The 13,068-nt window shown below is 37.5% G+C and overlaps 1 protein-coding gene across 1 annotated transcript in view; it reads right to left on the reverse strand.

Moving 5' to 3' along the window:
• LOC109621718 (acid sphingomyelinase-like phosphodiesterase 3b) overlaps positions 1-13,068 on the reverse strand; it is a 340,436-nt gene that overhangs the window by 88,973 nt on the left and 238,395 nt on the right. Inside the window, exon 6 of the mRNA XM_029870311.2 lies at positions 7,073-7,536. Within this exon, the coding sequence (XP_029726171.1) occupies positions 7,073-7,536 (464 nt within the window). The remainder of the gene's footprint in view (positions 1-7,072; positions 7,537-13,068) is intronic.

Consider the following 13,068-nt stretch of genomic DNA (forward strand, 5'->3'; position numbering starts at 1 on the left):
GAAAATTTCGGCTTGCAGTCCAACAATTTGCGTTGATTAATTACTGATCATCGCCGACGTTTCGGTCCGACTATTGGACCATCTTCAGGGCTCGATACACAAATCAACAAGACACACAATTTTGTTCAAATTTGAAACCGTCAGTAAAAAAAAAAAAGGGATAAACAGCTGATCAGTAAAGGCGGCAGTCTGCACCGGCAGGTAGTACCTGTGCACCAGCTAGGGATTTCCCAAACCCAACCGGAACGAATGGCCCAGAAGTGTACCAGACGGCGTGACCCTTTTCAACCCGACGGTTTCTAATTTGAACAAAATTGTGTGACTTGTTGATTTGTGTATCGAGCCCTGAAGATGGTCCAATAGTCGGACCGAAACGTCGGCGATGATCAGTAATTAATCAACGCAAATTGTTAGACTGCAAGCCGAAATTTTCCATGAAAAACTAACGGACATTTATATGGAAATTTCTTCGGAAACTCCTTCAGAATATATTTGAGCCATTTATTTGCTTTGGCCAAACCTTTTGAAAATTCCTTTGGAAGCTTCTTAGGTAATTTTGATGAAAATAAAAAAAAAACAGAATAAATTCCTAAAAAAAATACCAACATTATTCATAAACAAACTGCCGAAGCAATTTTCGATAGCAATAAATATGAATATAACGAAATCATAAATAATTACAAATGGAATCACGATGACATTTTCCGAAAAAAATTTCTAATGAAGTAAAAAATTACCTGCTAAAAATTGCCGGTAAAATTTAAGAAAAAATAACATAGAAATTGCTGATTAAATTCCAATGACACTACCACAAAAATTCTCAAAAACAAAATGCAGAATGAATTCTAAAAGAAATTGCAGAAAAACATTGATTTTTTTATGTTAGAAAATGTAAATACGCTTTAAAAACATCAAAAACTATTGCAAATTGTTTAAAGTTCCGTGCCACTCCAAAACTATTCTACTAACTTTTACCTATTTATATCTTCAAAAATCCAACTATGCCATCGTAAAAAAACAGAGAACTTCATGAAACTTCCTCATCACAGGCCGAAAGCCAAAAGTGTGGCCCAAAAGTAAAACAGAAGAGTTCACCGCGGGCCCCCATTGATTGAACTTTATCAGCAACACCGTGGCGAGGCAGGGCGCGAGGCCATCGTCGTTGAGGGCCGATGATGGGCGCGACTTTTCGAGATAATGTTCCGCCTCGTGGCACAAAACGAGAGCCCATCAAGTGGACCCGCGAACTTTGCGATAATAAGTTTGCTGTTTTTGTTTTTCACTTTCCGTTCGTTGGCGGTGGCGGTGGGAAAAGTTGGCTGTTTTGATGTAAATTTCTGACGGTGGAAATTGCGGTGCAGAATCAGGAGGTAATCATGCGAATTGGCATGAATCCCCTGGGAGATTGGAAGCGATAGCTGAGGGAAATTTTTCAACGTGGATCCCATTGTCTGGGGTTGTTGTTTTGTCACGAACGTCTCAATCGGAAAATTTTGCCATGCTGGACAGGGAAATTGTTTGCCCCCCGGGGGAGGTTGGAAAGTTTTCTGAGAGAAGAACGTCATCTGACCGAAAGTTTTGATCATTTTTCACGAGCCGTTCTGTCCGATGTCATCCCTCCACCCCCGATCCGATAAGACAATAAGGACAAATTCGCACTCGGTTGATGGGAAAGGAAAAAAAAAACTCGTTTTCGGTTGAAGGTCTTTGTGGTGTTTTCGTTAACAAGAAATATAATCTGATACGAGAGATGGGAACAAAAATGTGTGATAAAGAAGAAGACATGACATTATTTTGTTGTGGATTTTTCATACATTTTGAAATTGATAAGATTGGTGACTAATCAACTCCATAATTGGAGCGGACCTGGTGTGATGGTTAGAACACTTGACTATCTCGCTGAGGACCTGGGATCGAATCCCACTCCCAACAAAATGTGAGTTCTTCCTTCGGAAGGGAAGTAAAGCGTGGGTCCCGAGATGAACTAGCCTAGGGCTAAAAATCTCGTTAATACAGATAAAAAAAAACTCCATAATTGCTACTCCATAAAAAACTCCCCAAAGCAACTTAAATTACCTCATTCGGTATAGAAAAGTTAGTTGTTCTGATCGTCAAACGCGTTTTAATTCTAATTCGTATTTAAACGGAACAGGTTTGAGGAGGTTCTAAAAAGCGTCATAAAGCCAAAATCTATTTGACTCAAAAACATTCTTTGAGATCAACATGTACGCAACTTGGTTCAAAACTCTAAAATTTGTTTTGTTTTTCAACGAGACTTGTACAGTGTTAGTTTTTGTTTAAATTACTAGAATAATGGACTCTGTCGAAATACATTGGCAATAAGTTACGCCAGTTTATCGCCCCAATCCTTTCTTTAACTACAAAACCTTTCTCCAACCAAGATTGTATTAAGAAGACCCAACCTGTTCTTATTAAATGAGACATTAAGCAAATTAAATAGGCACCGGGATACAAATTGCAAAGAAAGCCAGTCCAATATGTCCCGCAGAACAACGTAAGTGAAGCAAAAAGTTCCACTGAGAGTCTCACAGATTTTTTCCTCTTTCGACTGCAACTGCCCTGCCGGTGGAAGTTCATACCGAGTGTGCAGCACTGTGTATCCGGAAGAGATATAGATTTAATGAATTTCACAAAACTCCTTTCTCTTGGGCCTTTTGTTTCGTTTTAACTACAGCACCCGGCATCGTCGACATCGTTGCCGTTGCATTACTTCCTAGGGCGAGGTGCCTTCCAAGAATCAAGATAATACCATCTCCCTGTACCTAAACTATACGACCCATAATGACTGTGAACGGTTCGGCAGGGGCGGACGGGTAGGAGCCCATTCACATAGGTACAACCATACAGCTACAAATGGGAGTTTCAGACCAGCCAGTCAGTGAGAGGTGGTGGGTGCCGAATGGGTAGCTCAATGGTGAGGAAAGCTAAAGGAAGAACTTTTTCCTGTAAGACTTTTTTAATTAATTTTATTTTTCTTCAGTTTTTTCTTTCCCGATTCCTGGATTTTTTTTTTTGCGCCGGAGCTGAAGGGCGTGTTTGCTTTGGTGCCGAGAAGTGCGATTTCGAATGGCTTTGAACTCCGTCGTTGGTCGCTGGTTTCGCAGGAGTTCAGTCTTTTTGTAGGTCATCTAGGTACTGAAATCTATTTGAACCATAACGAATTCTACTAGAATTCATAAATGACATGGTCTCGATACGTCTACACTGCAGTATTTCTTTACAAACTAAAAAAAATCCGAGTAGTTTCTGTGATATTGTTTCTATTGTTTGTAAAAGGAATTTATTTATCACTGGAAAACATTTTTTACCAGTGAAACCTTTGGAAGAAATCCTGTATCAGTATTAGAAGTAATGCTTTAAGAAGTCTCGAAGCAATCCCGAGTTGAATCTTCTGTAGAATTCTAGAAAGAAAAAATTAGAAATGCCTGAAACAATATTAATAAGCCCGGTGCCAGGAAAACACCATCTACATCTTTCGAGCTCATCCTACACTGTACGATATATGCACATGGACAAAGGAAAATTCAGCGATGGAGAGATAGTTGGAGGCTCATAAATGTGTTGTTTTTATAAGTTTATCTAGTTGTCTCTCCACGTATAGGGATAGGGATTTCTTCAAAAATACGTCCACGGATTCCTCCAGGAATGCTTTCTAAAAATTCTCCAGGGTTTTTTATGAAACGATTTTCCCAAGAATTTCTTCAGTATTTTCTCAAAATGAATTCCGCCAAGGGTTTCTCAAGCAGATTATCTAAGGAACAGTGCTTGAAAAATGAATCCTTTTCTTTTTTTCAAACGAAGCAAAATCTGTTCCGCTTTTCTACCCAGAGAGGAATTGCCTTCATTAGCTAACATGCTTCAGAAGCAAGTGGAAGTATGAGCAACCAAATATATTACTGAGAGTGAGGAACGATGGTGCAGCAAAGCGTGGTGGTTCTCTGAATCTTTCTCTTCGCAGGCGTATATTGCAATGAATATACTTGGTTGTTGTCTCGTTATTACAGTGTAAATGAGATACACTAGATTAAATCTATTATAATAGTCATGTACAATATTCCCATACCTACAAAGTTTTTGTTATTACAAGTTTTGAGTAACAAATTAATTCATTAAATCATTTCCGCATTTTCACACTCTCCGCAAAAAGTGAAAACGAATGATTACCAGCCAGTTTGCTTCACAGGCCCACCGACCGATGTTAAACAGTGTGTTCCTTCGTAGTAGTTGCTGGTGCTGATAACTGGTTGTATTTTCCATATTCACTCAGATTCAAGCACTGCCAGGAAGCATTTCTTCAGGAATTTCTCTACGAAATCTTTCTGTGATTTCTTCAAAAGTGTAAACATTCCTTCGGAAATTTCCACAAGAATGTCTCCGAGGATTTCTATGAGAATTTGACTAGTGATTTCTCCAGAAGTTTCTCCAGGAACTCTTTCAGAAATACCTGAAAATATATTTTTCTTCAGTAATTTTCAACAACAAGTGCCTTCAAAAAGCTCTTCCATGATTTTTTTTTCAGAAATTTCTCTCAGAATTCCTTTAAAGCTCCTTTAGGGGCTTTTTCGCAACTCTTCTTAAAATTTTCTCAGGATTTCATTGAAAAATTCCATCTGGGATTCCTGCATAAATTAAATGATTCTGTTTAGAATTTTTGTTGCATTTCTGGACACAAATCTCTAGGATTATCTTCAAAGATTTTTCCAGAAGTCAGATGTTTCTCCGTGGATTTGTCAAGAAAATGCATTTAAATAACTGCAGAAACTTGACAAGGAATTTCAAAAGGTGGAGGATTTTCTTAAGAAATCTTTGAAACAACTCCTGGAGGTCATTATTATTATTATTTTATTTATTAACGACACTTCACACCTGCATTCGTGTCGAAACTCTTGGAAGAACTTCTGGATGTTCTTAGAAGAAATTCTTGAAAATTGTCTGTAGACAAAAAAACCCACCGGAGGAGTATATAAAAAAGCCCCTTAATTGCCGAAGGACATCCTAGAAAAAATATCCGGAAAAAAATCCCGATAACAATTCTGCAGGAATTCCTACAACAGTTTCAAACAAAGGTTCTGATTGCAGCCTTGAAGAAATCCCTAATATCTAAAGAGAACTCTGGAGGATTTTCTGAAGGAACTCCTAGCGATACCTTAGAAAAAAATCCTAGACAAATTTATTGTACATAACCCCTACAAAAAATTTCAGATAGAATAGAATAGTGTGAAGAAATATCTGAATTAATGCCTAGTTATAGTCTGGACCCAACCTACTGATACTCAATTCCTATAATAATTCTTTAAAAAACTAGTTATTTCTGAAGGAAACCCTCAACGATTTTCTAGAGAAATTCCCGAAAAATCACCGGAAAAATTTCTGAAGGAACCCTTGAAGAATGGCTTTGATAAATCATTAAAGAAATACTTGGAGGAACTTCTAGAGTATTAGGAATTTTTAAGAAAAATTTCTGGTACAAAACCATAGAAAGAATATCTGACAGAATCTTCCGAGACATTCTTGAAAATATGTCACAGAAATGTTGTCGTTTATTTTATTTATTATTTTTTTTTCATTTTTGTATACATTAAGCCATGGGCTACTGGGTGCATTTCAGATAATAAAAAAATGCAAGTGAATGGGCCTGCTGCACAGTGATAATCCTCCAAGAATTTCATTCTTTCAGAAGCTTCTTTTGAAATCTTCCATAAATTCTTTCTTATTTTGCTACGGAAGTTTTTTTTTAATGTCTCCTAGAGTTCTTTCAAAGATTCATTCAGAAGTTCATTTTGGAATTTCTCCAGGAGTGCCTTCAGAGATTAATCTAAGAGTTCTTTCCAAGATTTATCCAGAGGTTCCGAGCCAAGGACTGAAAGTCTCTTTAATAAAGATAAATCAATCAAATCAACCAGAGGTTCCTTCGAAGCCGTTCCTGCATTTCCTGCTGAAACTACTCCAGCACTTTCTTCTGGCTTGCCTCCCGGAATTCATTCTGGAAATCCACAAGAAATTTCTTCTTGGATTCGTCAAAAAGTTCTTTATAATTTCCTTTTTTGAGAATTCCTCCAACAGTTCCTTCTGGGAATTCTTTAAAAGTTTCGTCTGTGATTTTTCAAGAAGTTTTTTCTGAGATTCCTCAGGGAGTTTCTCACAGTCTTTCTTGGATTGCTCCAGGAGCTGCTTCGAGAATTTTATCAAGGGTTTTTTACGAATACCTCCTATAGTACCCCTTCTGCGATTCCTCCTAAATTTTTCAAGATTGACCAGAAGTTGCTTCTAGGATTTATCCAAGAATTTCTTCATCGATTTACTCTTCAGGGAATTCAATCGTGATTCACTCCTTCCTTTCAGGATTTCTACAAGAGTCTTCTGGGATGTTACAAGCTAGGATTACAAGGAGTTTCTTTTGAGATTCCTTCCACATTCCGAGATTCTACCAGTTTTTTTCTTGGATTCCTTAATGAGTTCCATCTGTGAGTCCTCATAGAGTTCCTTCTGGGATATCTCAAGAAGTTCCTTCTAAGACGTTTCCTAGAGTTTTTTCTAGTATTCAATCAGGAGATCTGTCCTGGATTCTACCAAGAATTTCTTGTGGGGTTTTTATTAGCATTTATCGGGATAACTCCAGGAACTCCTTCTAGAATTTCACTAATACTTTCTTCCGAAATTCCTTCAGGATTTTTTCCGGAGATTACTCTAAAAGTTCCTTGTGGGATCTTTTCAGGATTTTTTTCCTGGATTTACTCCTGGTTTCCCCCAGAAGTTCTCTCCGGGATTGCTTAAGAGACTCCTTCCAGGCATTCTTTCAGAAATTTCAGTCCATCCAGAAAAAACAGTCCATCCAGGAAAAAAAATTCCTTAGCATGAACATTTGGATTTCGATTTAGTTTGGCATGCAGATTCAGAATATGGAATTATCTTAGCGGTGTTTAAGCCAATTAACCGTGAAATTTCGCGAGATTCCATTTCGATAAACCACATACCCGTACACATAACATACTATTCGCCTTTTGGGTCATAACTGCACCCAGAACATCATATCCCCATCCCCGATACTTACAAATTTCTTACTATCCTTAGACTGCGCTAGTACGCTCTCGAGCCACGCCCACTGCTTCTCCGACTCGTGGCTGCTTGATCCCGATAATGCACTGGCGTGACCACCGCTACTGCTACTACCACTACTACCGTCCGCTATACTACTGCTGCCGCCACTGCTGTAGCCGCTTCTCCTATCACTGTACACTGGGTAGCCGTGGGGGCTCCCCACCACCATCCCACCGGGACCCATCGCACCACCACCGCTGCTGTAGTCCCGGTGGTAGTGCTTGCCGAGGTTTATGTGGTGGTCCCGGTCGTACCCGTGACCCCCGATACCGCCGGCGTAGTGGATCGACCCGTCCGGCCGCTGTTTCACCGCCGAGGAGTGTGACTGCGAGTACTTCGGGTCGTGGCGCATGAAGTTTGTGTTTAAAGCTATTATCCGCAGATTGCTGCGCTTCTGTTCGATTGTGTAGTAGCCACCTGGAATAGGAGAGGGAGAAAACCATTAGTAAAATTGTCTAAACTGCTTAATCGAGTATATTCTGGGTATGAAGCTTACTAAATTCGATTTTGTATCATCGTATGATTGCATTTACAATTTTCAGAATTGAATTCATCCTGCCCATCTAGGTATTCAAGAGTCGAGACTCCGAGTAGTGTACTCGGAAATAAACTTTCATCACACTTCAGGAAAGTCCCATAAATACACACCATTGCATTGCATTGGATGGGCAAGCACCAGCTCGGTTACTGCTGGCTAGGGGACCATAAGAAATTCATCTCCAACTACCTCAAAACGATTGCTCACCTGGGACAGGGCAACAATCATCCACTTGAATCGAAGCACCAGAAAAGCACAATAATACAATTATGTAAATTGTGTTTACTTGTACTTTCTTGCTTTCCTGCGCTGCTGGCTGGATGGCACGCCGGCCGGCCGCCCACCACGACCGGTATAGTATGGTGGTACATCCTCAGTACCCACTCAGTGTTTCCTTTTACTTCCACCTTCAGTGCAGGTCCTACGACGCGTTATCATGACTTGGCTAGTCCGTCGTCGGTGGGAAAACTCAAAAGCAGTGTTTCTCAACCTGTTACTTGCCAGAGAAAAACAACTAAAATTACTTGTGTGAGTTGCTTAATTTAGGGCCTACGAAGCCAAGTTTGAAACAAACTCCTTGAAACGTCTTGAAAACCCCCTAAACCCATCCCCTGACACATCTCTGAAAAACCGCTCGGAAAACCCTTTAGAGCCACCGCCTAAATAGCTCACAAAAGCCAAAAAACTTGAAACCCTCGTCCCCAAAAAGCTATTGAATCCTTCTGAGACCACCATGAATGCCTCCGAAAACGTCATGGTTCCTCCTGAATCCCCTGAAACGCCTTTGAAATCTACTTAGATCATCTGATGCACCCTGCGATACCCTAAAATGACCCGGGATTGTCCTGGAACTCTTTTGAACGCTACTGAAACACCCTGGATTCCCCTAATACTCGGTTAAACGCCCCTGAAATGCACAGCAATTCCATGAGACACCCTGCATCCCGGGGCATGTATTTGGCCCACCTTGGGAATTTAAATACATTTATCATATAATTTCTACGACATTTTGGCAAATTTTTAACGGAGGTTCCAATAATAATAATTTGCAAAAATTTTGTAGAGATTATATGATAAATGTAATAAAAATCCCATGGTGGGCCAAAATACCTGCTCCAGGCCAAAATACGTCTACTACCCTATACAACTCTTTCTCAGATGTCGAAATTCCACAGCCTACTGTTTTGGATTTAGTTTCAAAATATATTCATAGAGTCAAAATTCTATTTTTGAGCATATTTGCCGGTTTTACGAAAAACGTGTGAATTTAAAATATTTCCTGATGCAGATGTGTCAAATAGTAACGTTCACATAGAAGTTGGTGGAATATTAACTTTAAAAATTGAAGAAAACATAAAAAAAAATAAAAAAAAATGTGTAATTTCTAATTTATCGTACCTTACAAAGCGCAAAAAAAAATATCGCAACTTGAAATTTTAGCAAAAACATATCAATAGCAGGCAAACATATTGTGAAAAAATCTTAGGATTGCCAAGGATTTATTCAAAGCTGTATTTAGGGATTCTATGAGATTTTTTTTTCGGTGATGCTTCAGGAAATTCTCCAGTTCTTTTCTTTTAAAATTCATTACTTTTTTTGTTTCTGAATTTCAAAATTTCTCCAGGAAGAAGTTTTGTGTACTAATCCCTTCAGAGCTTGTTAAAAATTCTTTTAGGAATTGTTTCACAGTTATCTCCAGGAGTTCTTGGGAACGTCCATAAATGACGTAGCATTTTTTAGCCGATTTTTCCCCCTTCCCCCTCGTAGCATATTTTCCCATACCATACACGGCTCGTCACATAATCCCAGACTCCCCATCTCACCTAATATGCTATGTCATTTATGGACGACCCCATTCAAGGGGCATCTTGAGAAAATTCTCGAGGAATTCCTCAAAAATGTATTGATAGAGTTCTTCAAGAATTCCACCAGTACCTTTATCACTATATCTGCAGACATCTCGAGCATATTTTCTCTAAAATTACTTTCGTCCATGAACTACGTAGGCTCAAACGGGGGGAGAGGGATTCTGGCCAATGTCTAAGGTTCATACAAATTTAAAAGGTGTTGTACGAAAGGAAGTGTACAAGGGGCGGAGGGGGTTCTGAGAATGCCAAAATTGAGTCTACGTAGTTAATGAACAGCGCCTTTCAGAGTTCCCAAACAAGTTTTCCATAATTTCTAAGGAGTTTCTGTAAGAATTATCCCAGTTATTAATGCAGAAATTGGCCCATAAATAGCTACAGAAATTGTTTTTTTTTTCAGGAATCCCTTCATAAAATTTTCAAAAATGTTTTCTAGGAATTCATACCAGTAATATTTCAAAAGATTCCTTCAGAAAATTCCCAAGCATTGCTTTAGAAACTCCTTCATAAATTATTTTAGGAATTCTGCCAGTTATTTTCTGTGCAAATTTTGAAAGAACTTTGAAAAAAAAAAAACCTGGGGAAATATTTGAACCATAGAAGAATTTCTCAAGGAGTTTTTGGAGGAACCCTAACAGGAATTTCTCAAGCAATTTCTGTAGGATCCTAAAATAAATTTTGTAGATGATTTTTTGAAAAAAAAAAAAAAACATTAAAGAACTTTTGAACTATCCCCTTGCTGATATTCATGAGAAAATCCCCAAAATTCTGAAGAAGACTCTTGAGATATATTTAATGGTATCTTTAAGGTGATACAAGACGACGTATTAATTTTCCTTTTTTTCCTTTCTTTCTAACAATTTGCCTTACGATTTTGAAGATGGTAATCTCGATTTCTATCGCATAAAAGAGGCAAAAAAGTAGAATCTGAGATTATCATCTTAGCAGCAACAGAGCAATGGCGGATATTTTCCGAACCGTCCCGTCCATCCTTAAAGGTAGTGCAGAAGGAATACAAGGAGGAAAAATCAAAGAGAAACCTGTTTATGAAAATTCATGGGAGATATTCTGAATGTTTTCAGAGCAATTTGGTGTCGTATTTTTGAAGGAATTTCTGTAGAAATACTTGAAGCACCCGTGGATACATTCTAAGAGTGGTCTTATGCGGTATATGTAAGAAATTCTGTAGAGTTGTCTATTCGAGCTCCTGCAGAAATCTCTGGAGGAATTCTTGCCTTACTTCTGAAAGTAATATTGCAAGAATCACTCGAAGAATTCCTGTATGATCCTGTATTCATCAAGAAAGAATCTCTGAAGAAATTACTGGACATATTTCTTGGAGAATTTTCAATTGAATCAACCTAGAACATTTCTCAAACAATCTTCTAGTGGATTTCTTGAAGAAATACACGTACGAATTTCTCTGGAAAATTTGCTGAAGGCACTGAAAGAATTCATAAAAAAATATTTAATGGCATTTCCAAAGAAAACTTTGTACATAATTCTGAAAAATTCTTTGTAGATTATTTCAGAATAATGTTATAAAAAATCCAATAAGAATTACAAAAGAAATTCAGCATGGAGCTCCATAAAAAAACAACAAAAATCAACCTCAAAGAATTCGTGTTAAAAATTCTTGGTAAATTTCTGAAGGGCAAATCTGAGAAATGTTTTACGGAATCCCTGGAAGGATTTCTGAAGAAGTTCTTGGAAAAATTTCTGCCGAAATCCTGAACTTCAAGTTTTCTGATAGAATCGGCCAAAGCATTTCTGAACCAATCTGTGGATGATTTTCTTTAATAACTCTCGTATTTCTGATTGAGCCTATGGAGCAATTTCTGAGAAAACCCATGGAAACTTTTCTAGAGAAATTTCTGAAGGGTCCCCGGAGCAATTCATGGAGAATGTTCAAAAACAACTTTCGAAAATAATTCATGGAAGACCTCCTGTATGGAGTTCCTGGAGGATTTTGTAAAGAAATTCATGGAGCAATTTCACAAGAATTTCAACGACGGAGTTCTTAAATTAGTTTCTAGGGTATACGCTTGGAAAATTTGGAGAAAATGGTGAAGGAAGCGATGATTTTTTTCTAATGAACTTCCAGTAAGAGTTTCGGAAGTAATTGTCAGAGATCGCTGATGGCATTCCTGGCAGAATATTTCAAAAATTTCCCGGAAGATTTTTTGAAGAAATTGCTGGAGGATTTTTAGGATGGTTTCCTAAATGAATATTTCAATGAGTTTCTGAATAATTGCTTCTACAAAAGAATTTCTTATTAAATTATTTAAGGATTTATATATAAATTAAGGGAGGAATTTCTGAAAAAATCCTTGTAAGATTTCCTGAACTGATGTTTAGGCAGTATCTATTTAGCAGGTAACGCCAAAATTAGCATTTTTCGACCCCCCTCTCCACTCCGTAACGCTTTTTTTATGAAACCCCTAATTTTTTTGTATGGAGCGTAACGCTCGACCATACTTCCCCTTCCCCTAGAGCGTTACTTAATTTGTGGATGGCGCCTTAGAGAAAGCTAGTGAAATAATAGTGTAAGAAATTGAAAAAACCTCTTGAAACAAAATCTGAATGAATATTTGATAGATTTTTTAAGAGGGAATTTAAAGGGGAACTTGTATAGTAATTATCGAATAAAATTCTAAAAAATGCTTGGAACGAATTTGTGGAAGAATCGCTGAAATATTTTATTTATTGAATTTATTGTTTCTGGAAAAAATAATGAAAAATTCTGCATTCTATATAGGAGCTTAGAGCGTGAAAGCTTGAAATATTCACAAGAGCAAGTTTTCGAATATGAATTTATTTTAGTACACAAACATATTAAAACTCACATTTCATATTTGGGAGAGCAAAAGCAAAATATCCAATCACAGTCATTTTTGCTCAAACAAGGGCGGAAAAGCTTGGAAATACAGAAATGTAGAATGCGAAAGAGTACTTTCTCGCACATAATTCAAATAAAACAATTCACAGTTTTGCTCCTCGGAACATTGTGTTTGATCTGGGAAAATACTAAAAAAATTGGAAATAATTGAAAATTTTGAAAAGCATGTAACAATTTCTATCAGTCTTCAAGTAGTCCAGTAGTTTAAGCTGATTATGCAACGTTACTTTGTATAGCGAATATCACGACTGTTAGAGATGCCAGATTATTTTATCAAAAATCTGTATCAACACAGATTTTTCTGTATCGCCGTATTTGAGGGTATAGCAGAAACCGAGAGTCCTAGATTTCAATAGAAACTAACACAAATGTACTACTTTTTGATCGTTTTTAATTTTTACTGCTTTTATTTATTTTTTCCTGTACTCTGTATTTTGTCTGTATAGAAGGTCAAAAATCTGTATACTACAGAAAAATCTGTATATCTGGCATCTCTGGTTACGAGTATATATCTGAGGATCTAAACTTTATGTTTGTTTGGATGACCTGCAATAAATATACTTATATGAAATGTCAATAAGTGCGGCTACTTTTGTAGATCTGAAGGGCTGAATTTCAGAACAGATTGGACCACTTATAATATCCTT

Source organism: Aedes albopictus, chromosome 2 (assembly GCF_035046485.1).
Source record: "Aedes albopictus strain Foshan chromosome 2, AalbF5, whole genome shotgun sequence".
Lineage (NCBI taxonomy): Eukaryota > Metazoa > Arthropoda > Insecta > Diptera > Culicidae > Aedes > Aedes albopictus.